This window comes from Grampus griseus (assembly GCF_964374135.1).
Source record: "Grampus griseus genome assembly, chromosome: 7".
Lineage (NCBI taxonomy): Eukaryota > Metazoa > Chordata > Mammalia > Artiodactyla > Delphinidae > Grampus > Grampus griseus.
In genome coordinates, this window is record NC_139001.1 from 34,793,804 (window position 1) to 34,818,490 (window position 24,687).

Genomic DNA, 24,687 nt, shown 5'->3' on the forward strand with positions numbered 1-24,687 from the left:
ATACTGCGGTTGTTACATGTCAACAATACATGCTTCACTGATACTCAGAAGTCTTCAAATACTAATTCAGGCAGGAATCTTTTTGAAAGCACGTATTTTACAGTACTGCACTGAAATCGCTTTTATGTCATTGAATACTCACCCTTTGAGACTTGGCTCTTTTAAAGAGAGAGGAGTACACCTTCTTCTTCGGCTTGACAGCTCCGAAGATAGATCTTCTAACTTGTTTTCAGATTTAGCAGTGTTATTTGAAACAAAACTGGTATTTGTCAAGTCCTGTAGCATTCTAATACCTGAAAAGAGTATTGTTTTCAAAAATATTTTTAACAGTATATATAGAGATATGGAACTACACATAGGATATTTACTGGTTTGTAAATTATTGGTAGCAAATTTTTAAACTTAATAATCAAGTTATAACTTTAAATTTTACGAAAGTAGCACTGAAATTATCTGTAAATCAGTTTTTTTCTAGCAATAATGAGAGGAAAAGAGACCTACCATTTAAGACAAACTAGCAAAGTAGTAGCCTGCAATATTTTTATTCTGAAATCACATTTAGGCTGACAGAAATTCTTCATGAATTCAACTCTAGTCACCGAATCACGCAAATTACTGCACATTCATTCAACATTTATCATCGACTGCTCACGCTATGAAAGGCACCATGAGGAACAGAGATGAAAGACGGCTCACCAGTCTCTAAAATGTCCTGCAACTCTAGACCTTGGCACTTCTTTTGCGTCAGTATTCCCTTTACATGAAGTCTTATCCATAAAAATCCTAGTGTTCTACATACGTACATTGAAATGTTAGGCTCCCAGTAGAAAACTTTAATTGATATGGGAATGTCTAATGTTGCAAAATTGCTAATAACAAAAGAATGTCAATGTTAAGGGGAAAAATTGATGTAAGTAATGTTATACATAGAATGATTTCAAGTATATATTTTAAAATGCATAGATTCAAGCCTGCATGCATATGCCAAAATGTTGACTGCAGTTCTTCTGGGTGATTGTTTTTTCTACTATTTTCTGATTCTCTACTTTCAATTTTCTGCAATGAGTGAGTATTATTTTAATAACTGGGGAAAATAAGAAATAAACACTAAAGGTAAAAATCCTACCTATGCTTTAGGGCTTAAAATGCTATCTATTTGATGATGCCTCTGCAGATTCCTCTAGCCAAAATTATTCCCCGTCATTATATCCCTTAACATGTGTGGTTTTATTAAAGCATTTGCCATATTTAAACACTGTACCTGTTACTTTTCCATACATGTACTCTGAGGAAAGGGAGTTGGTATTATTTTTTAATCTTCTAAAATACCTAGAATAAGTTTTGATCATATTAAATATATGCTATTGGAGAGAGTCCCAACCTTAAGAAATTTGCAATTGTCTTTGGTAAAATCAAACCAGGGCAATTCATTATTATATACATTTAAAACAGCCAATTTCCTTCAAAACTATGAAAAATGAAATTATCTGCCTAATGTCATTATCAGACAACTTTGTGCTAAAGGCCAAATACATTTTTTAGTGTATAAATGTCCAAGCCACTCTCACTGTTATCTTCTCAAAGTATTAAACTTTCTTTAAATTCCTCCATATTGCTTCTACAGATCAGGCTACACAATTATACATTGTTTTAAAATTCCATAAAAATGTTGTAACAGGAAAGGCTTTACTGGTTAAATGAAAAAATATATAGAATTTTGAAACTTGATCACTTCAGGTATGGACATACCTATTTCTGATCTTTGTGTTCTTTGGTTGACTTTAAAATTCATCTTTTTCATCTTCTCATGCACATCATCACTTATTTGAAAGATGGGTGAGCTCTCCAGAGCAAAATTTTCTTTCAGATTTTTACTAGAAGAAATACTCAAAGGTTTTGAACCCTCAGGAACACTGTTAAAGGAAGAATCTTGTCTGTTAGGTGAACATATCTGAGATAAAGATTTCAACATTTTTGTGTGAAGGTCTGGCTTAATTTTGACAATTTCCTCATTTTCCAATTTTTTTTCCTTAACAGCATATTCAGATTCAACTGATATTCCCTGAATGGTGTCAGATATTATCTCCATTAGTTCATGACTATCTGGAGAAGGATCTACGAAGGTCTTCCTTTTCTTTGATTTGGATGTCATTTTATTTATTTTTTTGACCTGACACTCTCCTTCCTTTGTCACTTCCATGAAGGGGATATCTCTCTTTTTATTCAGCATTGTAGTGCTTTGCTTTGGATTCTTATGTAGTTCCATTTGGTTTCCAGGGTCAGAATCTGTCTCATCAGTAGTGTGTTTTAAACCTAGTTCTAAGGAGACAGACGTCTGTGAAGAACCTGTTAAGTGCAAAATAGGTTTGTTGTTATCTTTTGCCAAAATGTTCTTTGCCTTGCCTGATGATTCTTCCCCATGCTTTTTAACTGGTTTGTAAGGATTTGAAATTTGACCACAATTTTCTTTTTCATTACTGTTGATTTCCATACAGTATCCACTAATACCTTGGCCTTCAAGTCTTTGTTTAGATTTATTTATTTTAAAATTAAGATCTTTTGTATAGCTTTCTTGGCCATGCACATCTTTATCATTATCCTCATATATCTGGTACATTTCAGAAATTCTTTCTGTCTTCTGACTTACTTTCTGCCTAAGCTTATTTATTTTTGATTCATTCTGCTGAGCGGATTGCTTATCAGTGACATGCTTTTTCAAATCCAACATATTCTGGGTCTTATATAAATTTCTATTATTTTTGGTGGGAAGATAAAGCGTTTGAAATTCATTTGTGACTTCTAGGTTTTCAGAAATGGTTTCTTTATCCTTTGGGGTTAGGGAAAAGAAGGCACCTTTTACTGTGTCATGTATACCTTTGTCGTTAAATTCATTTTTTTGGTTCATTTCCAAAATTATTTCTGCCTTCCGACTTACTTTCTGCCTGAGACTCTCATTTATTTTTGATTCATTTTGCTTCCCAGTATCAGTAGCATGCTTTTTCACACCTAAAAGGTTTTGAGTCTCATAATCACATGGATTCCTATTACCTCTGAGGGAAGGATCAGCTATCTGAAACTCATTTGCATCTTCTAGGTTTTCAGGGATAATTTCTTTATCTTTCTGGGTTAGAGAAAATAAGTTACCTTTTTCTGGGTCATGCATTCCTTTGTCATGATTCTTATATATTTGGTTGGTATCAGAAATGATTTCTGTCTTCCGACATACCTTTTGCCTAAGCTTCTTATCTATTTTTGATTCATTTTGACAAGCAGGTTGTATATCATAAACATGCTTTTTCACCCCCAAAACATTTTGAGTGTCATAATCATATAGGTTTCTACTATCTTTGGAAGCAAGAGCAGGTGTTTGAAATGCACTTGTGCCTTCTAGGTTTTCAGAGATAACTTCTTTATCCTGGGTTAGGAAGAAAGAGTTACCCTTTTCTGGGCAACACCCACTTCTGTTATTATCTAAAAGATTCACTTTGGAAATTATTTCTGTCTTCCGATTTACTTTCTGCCTAAGATTCTTATTAATTTTTGATTCATTCTGCTGAACAGGGTACACGTCGGTGATCTGCTTTTGCAGATCCAATACATTCTGGGTCTCACAATCACACAGGTTTCCATTATTGCTAGTGGAAACACCAGATTTTTGAAAGTCATTTGAAACTTCTAGGTTTCCAGAGATGATTTCTTTATCCTCTCGGGTTTGAAAGGAAAAGTTACCTTTTTCTGGGCCTTGCACATCTTTGGCATTATCCCCAAGTATTAGGTTCATTTTAGAAATTATTTCTGTCTTCCGATTTATTTTCTGCCTAAGCTTCTTATTTATTTTTGGTTCATTTTGCTGAGTGGGTTGCCTATCAGTGACATGCTTTTTCAAATCTAACATATTTTGGGTCTCATAATCACATAACTTTCCATTATCTTTGCTGGAAAGATAAACTGTTTGAAATTCACTTGTGACTCCTAGGTTTTCAGAGGTGGTTTCTTTAACCTTTTGGTTTGGGAATAAGTTATCTTTTTCTAACGTATGAATCACAAATGTCTGTCTAGAAGTTTTACTTTTCTTATAAGCTAGAGAACTAGGACCCATATCAAATTTACTGTCCTGCTCGACTTTATCTGAACTTTGGGAGAAAGAGTATATTTCCTCTTGATCATCTGTTACATGAATTATTTTCCTCTTTTTGTTATACTGTGTACTTGGTTTGTCATCCTGATCAAAGCCATTGTGAAGGGTTATTTTCTTCGGCATGTTCAACTGAGTCAGCTGTTCAGTACTGAAAATAAAATTTGGTTCTTCTGAATCCTCTTTGCCATCCAGGACAACAGATCTTCTTTCCGGTCCATTTTTGATCTTGTCCTCAATATTCACATCTGAACTATTTTTAAATTGTCTCTTTGATCTTTCTCTCTTTTTTTCAGAGCTTGGATCTTTCACTTTTCTGAAAGTTTTTATTCCACAATCATTTGGTTTTTTATTATCTCTTTTATTTTTAATGCCTGTTGAAACTGTAACAATTTTGCTTACTTCACTAGCAGTTAAATCCATGTCACCATCATACACAGTTTTTTGCAATTGAAAGTCATCATTACCCTGAACTGGATTCAGGCCCTCTGCAGTAGGTTCACTTGCAGACTCAGATGAGGCAGGAAGGCACATTATGTTTCTCTGCATTTTAATATTTGCTTCGTTAGTACAATCTTTTATTTCATTATTCCAATTTAATATTGGACTTGAAATCTGTTGTTGATCCAAATCTGTTACACAGGGAGTGTCTGCAGGATTATTTGATTCCCAAGATGATACACGTTTTTTCCTTTTAGTCACATTACTAGGAGATGACTTCTTTCTGTGGCTCATTGACTGGGCATTTTTCATCTCACTCATTAGAGAACTCCTGGAACTTTGGTCTGAGTGGGAATGGCTTTCTATAAAATAAAGGGAAACAAAATTCAGAAATAAGTAGTAACAAGGAATTTATTATTTTAAACAAATGAGATTAGGAATCAAACTGTTTCAGAGAAAGGATTTCTGACAATGTGTTCTGTTCAGATACTAATATTATGAAGAATCTATGCTGATAAAAAATAAAGTAGGGGACTTCCCTGGTGGTCCAGTGGTTAAGAATCTGCCTTTCAATGCAGGGGATGAGAGTTCAACCCCTGGTCAGAGAACTAAGATCCCACATGCCATGGAGCAACTAACCCCGTGCGCTGCAACTACTGAGCAAGTGGGCCACAACTAGAGAGCCCACATGCCACAACTACACAGCCCACGTGCTCTGGAGCCTGTGTGCCACAACTAGAGAGAAGCCCGCGTGCCACAGCAGAGGATCCCACATGTTGCAATGAAGATCCCGCGTGCCACAACTAAGGCCCGACACAGCCAAAAATAAAAAAATATTTAACAAATAAATAAAGTAGAAATGAATGGAGTAGTCATAAGTCACATTTTACATTTCTATCTACAGAAAATATATACTGGGAATTCACTCTGCCTTGGCCTCAGCAGTAGAGTGGAGAATAGCCAACAACAGAGCCATTAACATTAACATATGTTTCTAAGTGAGAGGAATCTGGGAAATGAACCCAAGTAACAGTGATAACTCTGACAAGGATTACTATCAAAATGTTATCAGCAGGTAGCTAAAGTTTATAAAAATTATATACACACAGTCATATACCTTTTAGAAAGGAAAAATAATTCAAACTCCAAATTCAATATAGTTATGGTTCCATATCCCAATCTGAAATTCTATGTCAAATATATAAACCAGACTACACCACAGGATTATTATTTTAAAATACCATATAATTAAAATTTAAGTGTCATCATTTTTTCCTGCTCAACCATCACCTAGGCTCAAGTTCTTGCTTTATCACCAATTGGTTATGATCTTGAAAAAGTCACTACACGTATCTAGAACCTCAATTTTTATATCTCTGAAAAAGAGAAGATATAACTAAATAATATATCATGTCTTTCAATTCATAAGCTAAGATACCAAGAAAAGCTCTTTAGGCCAGCTCACTTCTAAATACTGTTTCCAGAGTAGTAGTATTAGGCCACTGTAGACCTGACATTTGTTGGCATATTTACTTTTTTTTGGCTGCACTGGGTCTTCGTTGCTGCACGTGGGCTTTCTCTAGTTGTGGCGAGCGGGGGCTACCCTTCATTGCGGTGCATGGGTTTCTCATTGCAGTGGCTTCTCTTATTGTGGAGCACAGGCTCTAGGCACACAGGCTTCAGTAGCTGTGGCACATGGGCTCAGTAGTTGTGGCTCACGGGCTCTAGAGCGCAGGCTCAGCAGTTGTGGCGCATGGGCTTAGTTGCTCCATGGCATGTGGGATCTTCCTGGACCAGGGACTGAACCCATGTCCCCTGCATTGGCAGGCAGATTCTTAACCACTGTACCACCAGGGAAGTCCTGGCATGTTTACCTTTAAACTAATTTTTTCACCAGAAATTTTAAATAGTAGAAGTTAGGAAATCTGTAACATAAGAAGTCTAACTTATTAATTGTTTATACATGATGGCCCCCAAGAAGAAAATCCAATGAATGTTAACTATTTAATACTGACACTCAAAATGAATTAAAAAAAAAATCTCACCTTTGGGAAGTATATCAACAATAGAAGAAATGTGTTTGGAATCATTTACACCACAAACATTCTGATCATTTTCTTTAAGAAATAACAATTCCAAGTTATGCTGAGTTGATACCAAAGAGGGGCTATCAGGTGATGACTTTGACATGATATTGTCACACTGCTTTTTTTCTTTATCTTCATCATCATCATCATTTGAAGTTAATGGAACCCTAAGAGCAAGTAAGAATGAATGAGGAATTTTGTATTTTACAAAAATTATTTAGAAAATTACATGGATAGTTCTTTCTATATTTGATTTATTTAAGATCCAACCACAAACCCACCCTGATACCATTTTGTGTTCAATGAAGGCAATGATACCATTTTGTGTTCAATGAAGGTAGGAAATAGGTAGTTTCTAATAGTACGGATGAGTAAAACAGGAATGCTTCTTATCCCCTTATCTCCAGTGACTCCAAAAGGAGATAAATGATATAATCACTGGTTGAGCTATTAGGACAATAAAATTAATGAAATGAATAAAGTTCAAACATACTTATAAATATTCGTGTATAATAGTTATAATTTTCCTGTAATTAACTCTATGGAAAACCCAAAACTCTTCCTCTGGTTTCAAACAAGTACAACTTGTATGTAAAGTTTTGTGTGTAATAAAGTCTGCTATGTTTCCAAAAGGTATCCATATAAACTAAAGCCATATTCCTAGAGTAGTTAAATCTATGGAGGGAAAAAGAAATCTATGGAAATAGACAAAATGACCTTTTTGAATTCAAAGAAGAAAGAGTAATATGCTCCAATGATAAGGATTTTGCTTTGTATGCCAAACAAATCATAGATATTTAAAAATTATTGATAATGAAAATACTAGAAAATATTTGTTAAAAATTTAAAGGCACCTATCAGTAGAATAGCCATTGGGAAGAAATGTCTATACCACTTGAAGAAACAGGTTAGCAAAAATTGTTTATTTTACAGAGGAGAGGTTCTGCTTCAGGTAATGGCCAAATAGCTACTATTGAATCAACCTTATCAAACATAATGAATATAAATTCTGGACAAAATATAAAAAAAACAACTACCCAAAGTCACTGGAGAGTGAATAAAAAGCAACTAGATACAGAAGAGGGGTTGGCACTTAGAGAAAGGGTGAGCTTCTCACTGTTTACAAACCTCAGTCAGTGCGACCTTTTCTAGAAGTTAGAAATCCAGTCTTATTATTATTAGTTCAAGGTCAGAATTCAGGGCAACTACAACTGCTGTAAAGTGTGTGTGATGGGAGAAAAAACAGGAAAAGTAGACAGGGAAGCCCCAAATTTTGTGCATAAACTCTCTCCAAATCTCTAGCTCATTTCTGAATCACATATATGAGAAAGATTCCAAGTGGCCCAGCTAAGGATTATAGAACTGAAATGAGATTTCATATGTTGTTCATCACAGGGAAGTATTAACAAGTCTGAGTTCAGATAAGGTAACTTATCTACTAAAATAAAACATCAAACTTGTTGGAGGAATATACCTGAATCCAGATTTTCTACAACATAGGAGTCACAATGTCGGGGGTACAATCCAATATTATTCAATATATGAAGCAACAGAAAAACATGATTCAAACTCAAGAGAAAAGATAATCAACAGAGAATGATCCAAATAAATAAATGGCCAATAAGCACATGAAAACATGCTCAGTATCATTAGTCACCCAAAAAATCCAAATCAAAACCACAGTGAGATACCACTTCATATCCACTAGGATGGCTATAATCAAAAGGATAGGTAATAACAAGTGTTAGTGAGGATATGGAGAAATTGGAACTCTAATACTTTGCTGGTGGGAATGTAAAACAGTACAGCACCTTTGGAAAACAGTTTGCCAATTCTTCCAAAAGTTAAACATAGAGTTATATGATCCAGCAATTCCACTGGTAAGGGCGCACCGAAGAAAGTGAAAAATATGTCCACACAACAACTTTTATATGGATATTCATAGTACCATTACTCATTCACAGTCTAAAAGTGGAAAGAGCACAAATGCTCATTAACAGATAAATGGATAAACAAAACGTAGTTTATCTGTACCACAGAATGTTAACCGGTCATTAAAAGGAATGAAATACTAATACATGCTATAATATGGATGAAACTTGAAAATGTTATGCCAAGTGAAAGAAGCCAGACACAAAAGGTGACATACTGTGTGATTCCATTCATATGAAATGTCCAAAATAGGCAATCCATAGAGACAGAAAGTGGATTAGTGGTTGCTGTGGGCTGGGGAAGAAGAGATGAGAAATGACTACTAATGGATATAGGTTTTCTTTTTCGAGTGATGAAAATATTCTGGAATTGGAAAGTGGTGAATGTTGCACAACTCTGTAAATATATTAAAAACCACTGCATTGTATACTTTAAAAAATAAACTTCATATTAATGAGAAATTTTATGTTATGTGAACTATATCTCATTTTTTAAAAAATAAGTAGAAAAAAGGAAATAATAAGGTGCAGACACCAAAGAAATATGAAACCGAAAAAAAATTGAGAAAAAAAAATCAATGAAACCAAAAGCTGAGTTTTTTTAAGAGATCCGTAAAATTGACAATACTCTAACTAGTTTGATCAAACTTTACTGTCTAGATGAAATGGATAATTTTCTAAAAAGACAAATATTTTCTAAGTTGACCTGAAAAGAACAGAAAATCTGAAAAGCCCTCCATATCTATCTAAAAAATGAAATTAATAATTAAAAACTCCAGACCCACTTCTCTTATGAATTCTCTCAAATACTTAAGGAAGAAATACCAATTGTACAATTTTTTTCAGAAAATGGAGGAAGAGGGAATGCTTCTTATCTCATTTTACAAAGCCAGCATAACCATTATCAAAACCTATCAAATATATAATAAGAAAATTATAGACCAATATTCCTTATGAAAATAAGTACAAAATTCTTTAAGTAATTATTAGCAAATCAAATCCATCAACACATAGAAATAATAATACACCATTATTATACACCATGACCAAGTGGAATTTATTCTAGGAATGTAAAGTTGGTTTAACATTAAACAAATCAAAGTCACATTAATAGAACAAAGGAGAAAAGTTATGATTCTCTCCACAGATACAGAAAAAACAAATTTGACAAAATTCAATACAAATTCATTATTAAAACTCTCAGCAAACCAGAATAAAAAGGAACTTCCTCAACTTGCAGAAACGGTGCCAACTTTTCAACAGTAAAGACAGAAGACAATGAAATAATACCTTTAAATTGCTAAAATTTAATAACCTAAAGTTTTATCATTGCAAACATAATCTTTAAAAATGAAGGTGATATAAATATGTTTTCAGAAAAATAAAAGCTGAGCGGATGCATTGCTAGTACCTGAACTAAATAATAAAGGATTTCTTCAGGCAGAAGGAAAATTATTTCAGAAGGAAATAAAATGCAAGCTTATTTGTGAATTTTACCTCAATAAAGCTGGAAAAACAAAAAATAAAATACAATTAAAAAGGAGCATACAATTAAAAAATGCAGGAAGCAATATAAAGAAATTGGAAATGAATATTGACTACACAAAACAGTGAAAGTAGTTAATTTGTGGGATTAAAATATATGCAGAATGAAAATACATAATAATAACATAAAGGCAGGACACAGGAATGTCGAGTCAGTGTTCAAAGATGCTAGCATTACTGAGGAATGTTAATATAATAATCAGTATTAGAGTATAATAAATCAAGGATGAGTGTTGCTATCATTAGGGTCATCATAAAGGAATAGAAGTTAATAGACAAGGAAAATTAAATTATGAAAAATGTTTTATTTCAAATGAAATAAAGAAAGGAGAGAAAAAAGGAACATAAAACAGGTGGCTCAAACAGAAAATAACTAGATGGCAGATATAAACTCAACTCTCAGGAATTATATTAAATGTAAACATAACAGCTATTCTAATTAAAAGAGATGATATTACATTAAATTCATTTTTTAAAAAAGGTAAACCTACATGCATTTAAAATATAACAGAGAGTTTGAAAGTATAGAAAAGGACATACCATGGCAATGTTATATCAGACAAGTAGACTTTAAAGCAGTATCATTTCCAGAAATATTTCATATTGATAAAACAATTTATCAGGAAAACAAATCAATCCTAAATTTATATGCATCTAGTAACAACTTTAACATATATAAAGCAAAAACTGACAGAACTAAAAGGAGAAATAGATAAATCCATAATCACAGTGGTAGACTTTAATGCACTTCTCTCAACAGCTGATAGACAAGAGAAGCAGGAAAGATATGGAAAGTCTGAACAATATAATCAGCAAACCTGACATAATTGACATATATAAAATACTGCATCCAACAGCCACAAAATACACATTCTTTCCATGTGTACCAAAAATATTTACCAAATTAGACCAAGCTGTGTTCTAATGCAAGTCTCAATAAATTTAAAACGACTAAAATCACTTGAACTATATTCTGTAATCACAGAGGAATTAAATTAGAAACCAACAAAAAGTAATTAGAAGAAAACACCCAGCTGCTTGGAGATTAAATAATCTTGTAAATGATCCATGAGTCAAACAATGTATCTGAACTGAAGGTAATAACTACTTTGAAATAAATGATAATAAGGATACAGCTTATCAAAAAATGTGGGATGCAGCTAAAGGAAAAAAATAGCCTTAAATGTAGGCAGCTATACCCCAACAACTTCATATTTTTGAAAAGGCTTAAAAACAATAATCTAAACCATTTTAAGAAACAAATAATTACAGTAATAATAAAACTTTTAAATTGAAAAGATAAACACAACACTGTAAATCAACTATACTTCAATAAAATTTAAAAAAGAAAAGAGATAATAAGAAGCAGAATAAATGCAATAGAAAATAAATATACTAAAAGAACGATCAACATAACCCCAAAGATGATTCATCTTTGTAAAGATGACAACATTGATAAATCTCTAGGGCAAAACTAATCAAGAAAAAAGTGAGAAAAAACAAATAGCCAATATTGAAAGAGAACATCATTATGTACCCTACAGCAGACATTAAACGTGTAACTAAAGCTATTCTGAACGATTATATGCCAATAATTTGATATTTTAAATGAAATGGATAAATCTTTTTAAAAATTAACAAACCTGACAAAAGAAGAAATAGAAAAGCTGGATGTTCTTACATCTATTAAAATGGGATGTTATCAAAAATGTTTCCACAAAAAAACTTCAGGTCCAGATAACTTCTCCCAAATATTTAAAGAAAAAAAATTTTTTACACAAATACTTCCAGAAAATAGAAAGAGGGGTATTTATCAATTCATTTACTTTGACCAGCATAATATAAATATCAAAACTTGACAAAATATATTATAATAAAGGAAAATTATACATCATCTTCATTATTAAAATACATGCAAAAATCCTTTAAAGGATTAGCAAAATAAACTTAGTGATATATATCAAAGGGATATATCATCAGGAGCAATTCATTTCAGGATTGTAAGTGATTTAACATTAAAAATATCAATTATAATTCATTACCTTAGTAGAAAAAATATTAAAAATTCATTACATTAATAGAAAAAAAGAGAAAAATATTATCTTCTCAATAGTGACAGAAAAAGCATTTGATAAAATCCAACAGCCATTGATGAAAAAACTCTTAGCAAACTAGGAGTACAATGGAACTACTTTAATCTGATAAGGAGAATCTATAAAAACCTAAGAGCAAACATATTAAATAATGGGAATACAATAAGAATACCCACTGTTAGTACTTTTATTCATTACTGAACAAGAAATAATCAGTCCAACAAGGTAAGAAACAAAAGATAAAAGGCCTATAAACTGGAGAGGCAGGTGAAGGGAAAACAGTTCTTATTTACAAGTAATAAAATTCTATTAATATAAAATTTTAAAAAAACTATGGATAAATTATTAAAATTAATAGCAATGTCAATGTAAACAAGGTTAATATTCAAAAATTAGTTGTATTTCTATATACTATCATCAAAAAGAAAAAGAAAATTTGAAAACTATCAAGAATAGCACTAAAAACATCAAATAAGTAGGAATAAATGTAAGATGTGCAATAACTGTATTCTAAAAGCTCTGAAACTACATACATAATATCTAAAAAACAGAGTGATATACCATGGTCATGGAAGAAATACTCAATTTTATAAAGTGTCAATTTCCCCCAAACTGAACTATATTCTACATAATCCCAATCAAAATTCCAGGTGTGTATGTATGTAAACTGACAAGCTAATTCTAAAATTCACATGGAAATGCAAAAGGCCAAGAATGGCCAATTAATATATATTCTTAAAGCATAAATAACTAAAATAGAGATTCAAACTATCAAATATCGAGACTTATTATAAAGTTAGTAATTAAGATAGTGTGGTTTTGACAAAAAGACTCATGTAATAGAATAGTGAGTTCAGAAATAGACCCATACATATCCAGTCACTTGATTTTTTATACAGATGACACTGCAATGAGGTGGGGAAAGGATGGTCTTTTCAATAAATGGTTCAAGGTCAACAGGATTTCCACACTAAAAAAATAAATGACTCTTCTCTCACATCATACCCAAAATTCTAGGTAGACTGAAGATCTAAACATGAAAGGGAAAATAATAAAGCTTTTAAAAGAAAACATACATAGGAGAATACGTCATGAACTTGCAATTGGTAAAGCCTTTCTTAAAAGACACAGAAAGCATAACCATAAGAGGGGGACAAACAGATATATAAATTGGATTCATCCAAAGATACCATTAAGAGAGCAAAGAGGCAAGCCACAGAGTAACAGACAATTGTATGCACAAAGAATTTATACACAATGTATAGAAAGAACTCCTACAAATCTGCAAAAAAAAAAAAAAAGATAACCTGATAGAAAGAAAATAAACATATAAACAGATGCCTTACTTCATTAAGTATCGGGAAATTAAAACTTCAGTGTAATACCTCTACACCCCATATGGCTAAAATGAAAAAGACAGACAATAACAAGTGTTGTTGGAGATACATAACAACAGGAATTCTCATATATTGCTGTTAGAAATGTAAACTGGCATAATCCCTTTAGAAAACTGTTTAGCAGTTCCTTCCAAAGCCAAATACATGTAAACCCAGCAATTCTACTCCTAAGTATATACCCAACAGAAACGTATACATCTATTAATCAAAAGGCAGATACAAGGTAGAATTATTTATAATAGACCAAACCTAGCAAAAAAACTAAAAACAGAAGAATGGATAAATTATGGAATACATACAATGGAATACTATACAGCAATGAGAATGACTGATCTACAACTACATAGGACAATATGGACGAAATCTCATGAACACAATGTTGAGCTACAGAAGCCAGAGACCAGAATCATACATCCTGTATGATTTCATTAAAGGAAATTCAAAACTAGGCAAAATTAATTAATCTACAATGTTAGTAGTCAGGATAATATTTATCCTCGGGTGGGTGATGAGTAGTGACTGGCAAGGGGCACAAGGCTATCTGAGGTACTGGTAATAATCTGTTTCTTGGTCTGGGTATTGGCTATACCATATAGTGTTCACTGTGAAAATTCACCATTCTCTAAAGATTTTTGCACTTTTCTAAAATGTACATTATACTTCAAACAAAAGTTTACTTAAGGGCTTCCCTGGTGGCGCAGTGGTTGAAAGTCTGCCTGCCGATGCAGGGGACACGGGGTCGTGCCCCTGTCCGAGAGGATCCCACATGCCGTGGAGCGGCTGGGCCCGTGAGCCATGGCTGCTGAGCCTGCGCGTCCAGAGCCTGTGCTCCGCAACGAGAGAGGCCACAACAGTGAGAGCCCCGCGTACCGCAAAAAAAAAAAGTTTACTTAAAAAAACACAGTAAAATTTTCTGGAGGGCAAGTTAACACTTGATTCATACATTTACATGAAATAATGCATGCATAATGACGGCCAAGATTTTCTTGAAAAAAACCTGAGCACCTTCAAGACAACAAAACGTACTATTTTAAAACTATATTAATTAAAATGTACAGGTGCAATGTGGCGCCAGTACAGAACAGACAAAACAATGGAACAAACTGGAATGAATAGAAAATGACACAGTGGATATAAGAATTTTTTTTTTTACTATAGTACAGATACCACTTCAATACATAAGTGCACTTTGTACACTTAAAAAAATGCATTAAACCTATAATTTATGTAACAGAAAGAACACTGTCTAAAAGAGACAAGACAATTCTGATCAATGCTATTAATTCATTGAGTCATTTTACCTCTCTGGACCTCAGTAACTGTCTTTAAAAGTGATAGGTTTGGGCTTCCCTGGTGGCGCAGTGGTTGAGAGTCCGCCTGCCGATGCAGGGGACGCGGGTTCGTGCCTCCGTGTGGGAGGATCCCACATGCCGCGGAGCGGCTGGGCCCGTGAGCCATGGCCGCTGAGCCTGCGCATCTGGAGCCTATGCTCCGCAACGGGAGAGGCCACAACCGTGAGAGGCCCGCGTACCGCAAAAAACAAACAAACAAAAAAAACCGGTAAAAGTGCTAGGTTTGAAATAGAGTATTTACTAAGATTATAATCAAATTAATCAAGAAATGGGAATTTTGGTCAGGAGAATAGTAATGATGAAAGTTTATTTTAAAGTCTGAGTAGTATGCAAGATAATAAAGGTAGAAATAGTTATGAGATTTACCCAGCAGAAAACATGAGGCCAGTGGTGACCTGGAGGAAAAGAAAGAACTGAAGAGTAGCAGGATTCTATAGATGACCTTGGTTATTGAATTGATGTGTAAGTTTCCTTGGAGCCCTGGAAACACAACCTGTAGCAAGATACCACAAACCATCTCATTTCTACCTTAACAGGCAACTACAGGTTGATGAAACCAGAACATTGCATAACACACACAGATTATGTTGTATGAAAATCTAAGTATTCTGAACCAGTGTAATTCAAACCTATGTAACTCAAGGTCTACCTGTGCCTCTTTCTTCTCTAGAAACTATGGGAAAGCTGAATATTATTTCAAAGTTTAAAACTGAATTCTATTAGATTATACCTTCAATTTCTTTCACTGGTACAATATTGACAAGTATTTCATTATTTATTTTTAAATGTTTTTCTGTTTCAAGGAAGCAAACCAAATAAAAACTTTTCGAAGTCCAATTCAGGTAAAAGTGCACCCGTCAGTATTTAACCAAGTTTTGGAGCAATTACCTTGCAAATGGAAGACGCATCAATTTGCACTGTTTACTAACCCGTTTCTTCTTGCTACTTGGCAGAAGAAAGGGACTCTCATGGAACTATTTTTGAAAAGAACAAAGAAAATGAATGAAATTTCTAATCTCATTAGATCATGTTTGTCATTAAAGTACCAAATTATACAAGATACTAACAGTAATAGAACAATTCTTACGTGTAGCCTTCAATAGTTTAATGAGAATAATGTGATGATAAGGTCAAACACAGTTCTTCCTTAATCATGCCATACAAAGATAATCACCACTAATATTTTGGTGTATAACCTCCCAAACTTTATTCTATGCCTATGAATATATACACATGTCTATACTCATGCATATACAATATTTCTACATATACATTTGACCCTTGAAGAACATGGGGATCTAGGATCTACCTATATTTTTTTCCCCAATAGTTTTTCGATTGTGTCCATCTTTTTAAAAATAATACAAATTCTTCCCTAATTTGAAATGACTTTTCTACTAATATCTTTTATGTTTTTGAGTCTGTTTTGTCTTGTGTTCCATGAGCTGTCTAATCCTGTGTTACTTTTAATCGAAAGCTAATTTTTATATAAAAATTTCAATAACCAATTGTATCAAATAATAATGTGCTGTTAGCCAATTAAAATTAATATTATCTCCATTCCTTGGTACAAAGTTTAAGATATGCATCTCTAACCTTGATGCTACTTAACTAATCTGAATTATCCTCAGTAATGCTAAAAATATTACACTATTTAGACACAAATTCTACTTACCTCAGAAAGAGTGCTCATTTCAATTGCAGTTATCAAGCTATTGTTCATGAGTGCTTCTATTTCTATAAGCTTCTTATTCTGAAATAAAGAAAGAGCCTTCTAATCAACTAAGATTTGGAGTTTATTATACCATATACATTTACAAATACCATCAGTTGAGAAGACTTAAAAAATAACAGATCACATTAGGCTAAAAAGGTGCTACACTGCATAGTTCAAAAAGACACAGACACAGACACATACGCACAAGTTTTGAATGCTTTTGAGCTATCAGTCATAAATTTTCCTACTTTTTTTTTCTGGCAGCACCACGCGGCATGTGGGATCTTAGTTCCCTGACCAGGGATCGAACTCGAGCTCCCTGCATTGGAAGCACAATGTCTTAGCCACTGAACCGCCAGGGAAGTCCCTTCCTACAGTTTTTAATCTTCTCATAATAATAATACATCATGTGGCAACTGAACACAGTTTGTCAGCCACAGGAATTGAACCTCCAAGAAGTATAGTAAGTCATTTTTCCATTTTAAATTAATTTCTACTCATTTTGGAGTTAGAGCTATAGCTGTAGCTGTAACCTAGCTAAGCACTGGCTGTTACTGCCCTGCTGTGGACAAAGTTGGAAGTTGGAAGGAAAAGCAAGGACTACAATCTTCATTCTACTTGGCTTGTAGCCAGTGGAATGTTGCCATTAAGAGAGAATACAAACACTCAGGGAACTTCCCTCCTTTCAATTCACTGGAGGAATTATGCCCATCTTCTTATAATATATTAATGTATCAAGTTTTGCTTATGATAAGCAATCAATGTTGATCAAGGTATTATATTAGTTTGCAGAGCCACAAGTACACATTTAGAATGTAGATTCAAGACACCTATTTTATTACCCATTAACAGTTTGTCCATTAACATGGCACACTCTTTCAATAAATTTTTTACATTAATTACAGGTCTGAAAAACATTTAGAGCTTCTAAAATAATAGTTTTAGAATTCAAACACAATATAGTTTCCATACCAAATTATTTAGCTTTAGACGAAGAAATGTGTTCTCAAAATTCAGTTTCTCCACTTCTTTTTGCAATAGCATCTTTTCAGTTGTAATTCTTCGAGAATTCTCTTTCTCTCTGCTAAGAGCCTGAGCTAATGCCCTGTTGTTGTGCTTTAAAGAAATTTTGAAAATAGAAGAATTATCTGTAAAAAAATTTTAAGAGTTAATATTGAACATCTTAATACATTTTCATATTCCTTAATAAAACTACTTTGGACAAAACATATTTCACTTTGTTTTAGCTGAAGTTAGAAAAAAAGAGCATGACAACACAGATGGAATTTTGAAAAAAATGTACCCAGAGTTTGGAGCTGAAGAAATAAAAGCTAGATAGAAGATGAATAAGAGTTGTGAGAAATGCAGAATGTTTGTGAATACAGAGTTAGGAATAAGAGGACTCTAATATAGACACAGTGTTCTAGATAATTAGATCAGTCACAAAAACTAAATCTTGATACTTGTTGCTCTGCCTTCCCTCCTACCTTTGACTAGGAGGTAGAATGGAGAAGCTGATCCCACAGCTATAACTAAAGATGTCCTAGAGAAATTAGGGTAGCCAATCCGTGAAAATTTTAGAGCCAGTTTCTGTGGCTCCAGAACTGAATTAATGCTCCCAAAGTCCATTTTTCAAAACCTCAAGTAGAAAGGCAGCATACTTACTGTAATGTTGGACAGATCATCTAAACCCTGTGGGATCTTCTACCTCCACCTTAGATATCCTACCTCTTATTTCTAGGCATCTATTGCAATCTAAACTTGACCCCTTCTCTTTACAAGTACTATGTAAATATAATTTAAATCAGAATGCTTCCCCGTTGTTAGCAAAAGAAATTTAATTGTGAATTCCTTGGTAACGCTCACCTTACATATAGTGTTCCCTTAGTACACCTAAAGCATAACTGTATTTTCATAATTTTGATTTACATGTCACTATTCAATAACACATCCCATGGATTTAAAGTTATAGTATATGTAATATGTTTTATTTTTTTTATTTTTTATTTTTTTTGCGGTACGCGGGCCTCTCACTGTTGTGGCCTCTCCCATTGCGGAGCACAGGCTCCAGACGCCCAGGCTCAGCGGCCATGGCTCACGGGCCCAGCCGTTCTGCGGTATGTGGGATCTTCCCAGACCGGGGCACGAACCCGTGTTCCCTGCATTGGCAGGCGGACTCTCAACCATTGCACCACCAGGGAAGCCCTGTAATATGTTTTATAATAGTAATATATATTTTTATGTAATAGTATTAATAGCTATAGTAATAGTAATGGTAATAATAGTTTATAATACTAATAATATATTTTAAAATACTCAGGGAAAGCTTGGGTGTCTAAAAAAAACAGAGTCCAAAAAGTACTTTATTTTTGGCACAAAGAAAGTAGATTCAGACAGCCACCTTTGACATATCAAGTGGAAATAGACTAGAACCAGTTTAGGACTTGCAGAAGCTAAAGGTTAATAACATTTTCCTGTTGCACTCCTCAGACTCAGTGTATTCCTTCATAGCAGTGGGCGTGCAATGGTCCTGCCAAAGAGAATAGGAAACTGCCACTATAGAAAGTGGTCTAATACAAAAGATGGTCCTAGAGACCTGGGTAGGAGCAACATTACAATTTAAAGACACTCAGGAGGCTGGGCTATTTCACAAGGTACAATTACTTTTCACACGTGTTGATCAACAGGAAACCTCCCCCAATCCTGCTAAGATGGAAATGAATCACTGAGATAATTTTCAGAAGTAATGAAAATTTATCTTGGGGTGTTTCCCTTTCTTTTTTTTTTTTTTTTTTGCCTTCTGACATCTTAGCTCCAGAATCCATGAAACACCATCTCCAAAGAGGTCAGTGCCCTCATGATGAGCTTTGGTTACATAAAATCACCCACTACAGCACACTATCTGGGCCAACCACCTCTAGATTACCCATCATCCAAATGCTGCAACATGTCAGAAGGACAATCCGTCACTTTTTTTTCAGCTCTTTTCCAGAAATGTCATGTTGGTATTTTCTTTGCAGTGTAGGAGGTAGCTGCCTTGGGCCACCCCAGCCTCACTGCTGAAAATTCAGCTGTCACCACTGACAGTAAATCATCATAACCACCCAACTAACAGGAGTTGAAGGAGATAGGAAGAATTGAATAGAGAAAGTCTCATTTAACAAAATAGTCATTTTAGTCATTTTCTATACTTGAAAAAGTATCAAATACTATATCGATTCTCCAGAAAAAAGTAAAAATGTGAGTATACTTTAAGACTAATAACACTTACTTAGTATTTTTGTTTTGATTTTTGAAGCAAGAGAAACATTCAACTTAGCAGCCTTTGAAATTCTTTTCTCTTTCACATGTCTTTTAATTCCTGAGGTAAAAAGTGAACCAGTTTCCATCACTGGGTACTCCATCACTGAAGTAAAAAAAGAAAGCAGGAGATCACAGTATTGATTAATAAAGGGAAAAAGGATAACTGATAAATACATTCTAAGAAGTAAATCATGACTTAAATAATATACTTTGTACATAAGTATTTGCAGAACCCTTCATATAAAATCTAAAAGTATGAATATAATCAAAAGTGGTTTAAAAGTAGAATCCTAAAAAGGTAAATGACTTTGTTTTTTCGTTTAAACCTATATCATTATATCTGCTTGCCAGGAGCTAGGCTAGGCACTGGGGACAAAAAACAGGATAAAGCTGCATAGGAATGCACAGTCATGGAATGCACAGTCCAGTGTGGGCACAGACTCTATTGCGATACAAAGTAAGAAGTGTAACCTTAGAGACATGCACAGAACAGATGTACCTAATCCTATGGGGACTGTTCCCACTTCATCCTCGGACATACACTCCATTTCTCTGCAGCCTTTACAGCACAACTCCTTAAAAAATTGCCTATACTCAGTTTCCAATCTTCTTGTAACCTATTTCACTCAATTCCAACAAAACTGCTTTTGCCAAGGTTTCTAATGACCTCCACACTGCTAATCTAACGGTCAGTTCTCAGTCCGCATCTAACTTGATCTAAGAGCAGCATTTAATGTGGTTAATTTCTCTTTCCTCCTCAAAAACAATATTTCCTCAGCTACCAGAACACCAAACTCCTGGGTTTTTTTTTTTTTTTTTCCCTAGCTAACTAGCTGCTTCTTTCCAGTCTCTTTTACAGATTCTTCCAACCTATAATAAGTTCTCTCCTTGGATTTCTTCTCTTTATCTACCCTCAATCTTTTGGTGTATTTTATGTATTTAAGTCATGGCTTAAAATACTACCTAGATATCAAGAACCCCAAAGTTTATGTCCTCTGTCTGGATCTCTTTCCTGAACTTTCCTGGATTCATATAGTTGTCTACTCCACAATTCCACTTGGATAACTGAAAGAGCATATCAAACTTAACCTGCCCAAAACTGCTTCACTCAGAGCCTTCCCCACTTCAGTTAATGGCAACTCCATCCTTACAGTTGCTCTAGTCAAAAATCTCTCACATCCCAATTTACCTTCACAATGCATTTAGAATCTGACGACTCCTCAGTATCTCCACTGCTACCAACCTAGACTAAGGCACTAACATGTCTCACCTGAATTATTTCAATAGCCTCTTACCTCCCTACTTCCACTCCTGCCCTCACTACAGTGTATTAATCTATACTATCTAAAACTCTTCACCATCTGCTCTTCTTCCCATTTCTGTAACTTTAAACTCCTCCTTCTCTCCCCCCTAGTCCATGACTCTCAAGCCACAGTGGCCACCAAGATCTAACTGCTCCTGACATATGCCAGGCATTTTTCAGCTTCAGGTCCCTTGTATTGGAGTACCCATTCCAGGGTGACTTACCACACAGAGATTGAGGTACAGTCATTCCTTGGTATCTGCAGGGTACTAGTTGCAGGACTCCCACAGATACCCAAATCCACTATGCTCAGGTCCGTTATATAAAATGGCATAGTATTTACATATAACCTGGGCACATCCTTCTGCATAGTTTAGATTACTTATAGTACCTAATACAATGTAAATAGTTGTAAATGCAATATAAATGTTATGTAAATAGTTGCTCGGCAATTAGCAAGTCAAACTTTGCTTTTTGGAACTTTCTGGAATTTTCCCCAATTTTTTCCTTCAGTGATTCGGTTGGTTGAAGGAGATGATTCGGAACCCGAGAGTCGGACAGGAGAGCTGACTGTATTATAAATAGTGGTTAGACTGTGTTGGTGCCCCAGTTCTAATATTTCACAGCTACGTGATCCTAGCATCTCCAAGTCTCAATTTCCAGACTTAGAAAATTATAAAAAGTCAGAGCATCTCATTGTAGGGACTTAATGAGCCAACGCATATACAGTGCCTAGTACTGGACGTAGCACAGAGCGCTCAGTAACATTACCTATGTATTATTACTCCGTAGCTCTTGTCTGGCTAGCATCTCGGCTAAAGCAGAACTACTCAATCCCACATTCAATTCTCCTGAATTGGATTCCTCATCTAGAAAACTCATAGTCCCTACTTGCCTACCGAAATCCTACCTGTGCGTCAAGACCTAGTTCTGGTTCTAAGTTCTTCCCAGTCGTCTATCACCGCTTCGCCTTCAGTCAGTCTCCCTTTTAATCGAGCACTCCAAAGTAAAGGGCTCCTCCAAGAACTTGAAAAAAGCAGTCTCTAACATTCATTCAGCCTATTTACTGAGCGCTCACAGTGAACCAGATACTGTTCTAAAAGCAGTAGAGCAGTCATATAGACAGAAATTCCTTCCTACAGGCGCTGGGTTTCTGCCTGGCGGCTGGCCCCCCTCACGGAGCCGAGAGCTCAAATCCCAGGGGCAAGAAGCAGTGACTTAGATCCAAACCAGGGCCTTCCTCAAGAAGCCCCTCCGAGCCAGCACTGGGCCCGGGGGCCGGGAGACCCGAGGCGGAGTGGGCGGGACCGCGCGCGGCTCGGCGGACCAGAGACCCGGGAGGGCAGCGCCGGGAGGTTCAGCTCGGGAAGGGCATGGGTCCCGCCAGACAGGGCAAGGCCACGCCAAATGTCACAGATCACTGACTTACCGCTTTTTCAGCGTGGTGGGACCACCACTCAGCTCCCGGAGCCCGGCGCTCGGGGTCAGGGCTTGGGTTTAAACTCCGTAGCCGTTAGCGGTTGCCTCGTCAGCCAATCAGATCCCGAGAAGGCGGCGCAAAGCAGCTTGGTTACCAGGAAGTGGGAGGTGGAAGGGGCGGGACCTCGCCGCGGGCGTTCGAAGGGGACGTGGCCAGGCAAGCCTGGGGCGACTTAGCCTGGGTGCAAGGCTTTGAGCAGGTTCTGTTGCGCTGTCGCCTAATGTTTTTGAAAAAGAAAACGCTCCTTTGACAAAGCTACCTTTGTCAGTCAGATGTTTAAAAGGCTTGACAACCACCTGAAGCCTGTTGGAAAGTTTTTGTTGTTTCTGACGTTACTGTGAGACTGCCCGCCCACATTTTACCAGTTCTTCTGCATCTTTGCACTATGATGCCAGCAGCGTCATTTAGTTTCCACTTAAAAGCCCTCCCCATTTTTCTTTTAACTTTTCGAGGGGAAAGCGGCAATGAAATTTCGTTGAAAATCCTGGATCTCATTAATACTTAGGTCTTATACTAATGGTTTGTTTTAGCTAAATATACAAGAATGGCATTTTCTGTGATTCAGAGCTACACAAAAATATATATTACTCACTTTATGTTACAGGTCAATTAGCTTAGTTTCCTTTCACAAGTGACTTTCATATTCCATACAAAGAATTTAGAAAAACTATACAGAGAATAAAATTTCCTCATTGTATGCCATTAGACTGAAAACGAAAATAGCTTGTTAAATCTAGGTTTTAATAATTAATTATACAGTGATGCAGTCAACTTCATATTCTTGTCAATATTTTGTTCATTTGGGGACATTTGAGAATCACAACTTTCCATTTTACTTTACAGAATCTAGACAAATGATGCAAAACATGGTTTTGAGTTAGATCTTAAATATATTTCAAGATTGGTCTCCATAGAGATCTAGCTACTTGAGTCTTGTGTAAGTAGAACAGTTTTTATTGATTGGCCGCCTGCTAAAATAAGTCTATACTACAGTAAAAACTTCAATAATAGTGGTTTAAAATGAAATATATCAATTATAGAAATTTCTGGTTATCAAGGGGTTAACTAGCTCTCTATCTTGTGTACCCAGCCTGACACATTAAATGCTCAATATATATTATATGTACTTTATTTCAGAGCAGTTCAGGGAATTTCATGAACCAAATGCCTGTAAATTATAAAAAGCTCTTGAAAATGTAAGTTCTTATCATACAAAATCATAAACCTAAAAAGTGTAATTGACTGGGCTGAATTTAACCTGACCTCAGCTTGCTTTTAGGTCATTTGCCTCTTGGGTGGAGGCAAATGGATAGAACCAGAAGCCCTGGGCTAGGAGTGTGAAGATACAGTTAGCTGTATCTTGAACACACATTACCTTTGGGTTCTTTGTTCCAAGCTCCTTATCTATAAATTAAATGAGCTCACAGTTGTGTTGGGATACTCTCCTGCACAGGGCACTGATTTTGCTCCTCTCCATCTCCTTAATTTTCGTACTCATTAGTTACCTAATTTTCTCTACCTAGGAGTAGATTCCAGTCAATTAAAATTTGAATGTCCTGACCCACACCCCAAACACACACCAAAAAAGAGGAAGGAGGGCAAGGGAGAAGAGGAAAGCTTCCTGCCAAACAACAATAAGAATGAACAATCCTCTTTACCATCTCAGCACTACTAAAACAAAAATCATCCAAGAAAAACAGTCCTTGAACAGGAGCCACGTAGAAGCACACTGCAAATCAATAAGCCAATAAAACAAAGTAGAAATAGTGTACGTATATTTTATTAAACCATCTGATCTGATAATCCATATCAGTCTGGCAGGTTGAAAATTAGCCCAAGAAAAATTAACCTAATCTGATAGAAGCAGAAAAGGACACTGGGTTATTTAAAGGATTTCTGGAGA

At 35.2% G+C, this 24,687-nt stretch overlaps 1 protein-coding gene across 1 annotated transcript; it reads right to left on the bottom strand.

The window, feature by feature from the left end:
- Positions 1–138: 138 nt before the first annotated feature.
- SGO2 (shugoshin 2) lies at positions 139–20,102 on the bottom strand (the record flags this gene model as incomplete). Its single annotated transcript, XM_082658304.1, has 8 exons — positions 139–293; positions 1,750–2,853; positions 3,145–4,938; positions 6,622–6,830; positions 15,870–15,955; positions 16,657–16,734; positions 17,671–17,846; positions 19,970–20,102. The coding sequence occupies 8 exons, from the start codon at positions 20,100–20,102 to the stop codon at positions 139–141; spliced, it is 3,735 nt and encodes a 1,244-aa protein (XP_082514430.1).
- Positions 20,103–24,687: the final 4,585 nt, after the last annotated feature.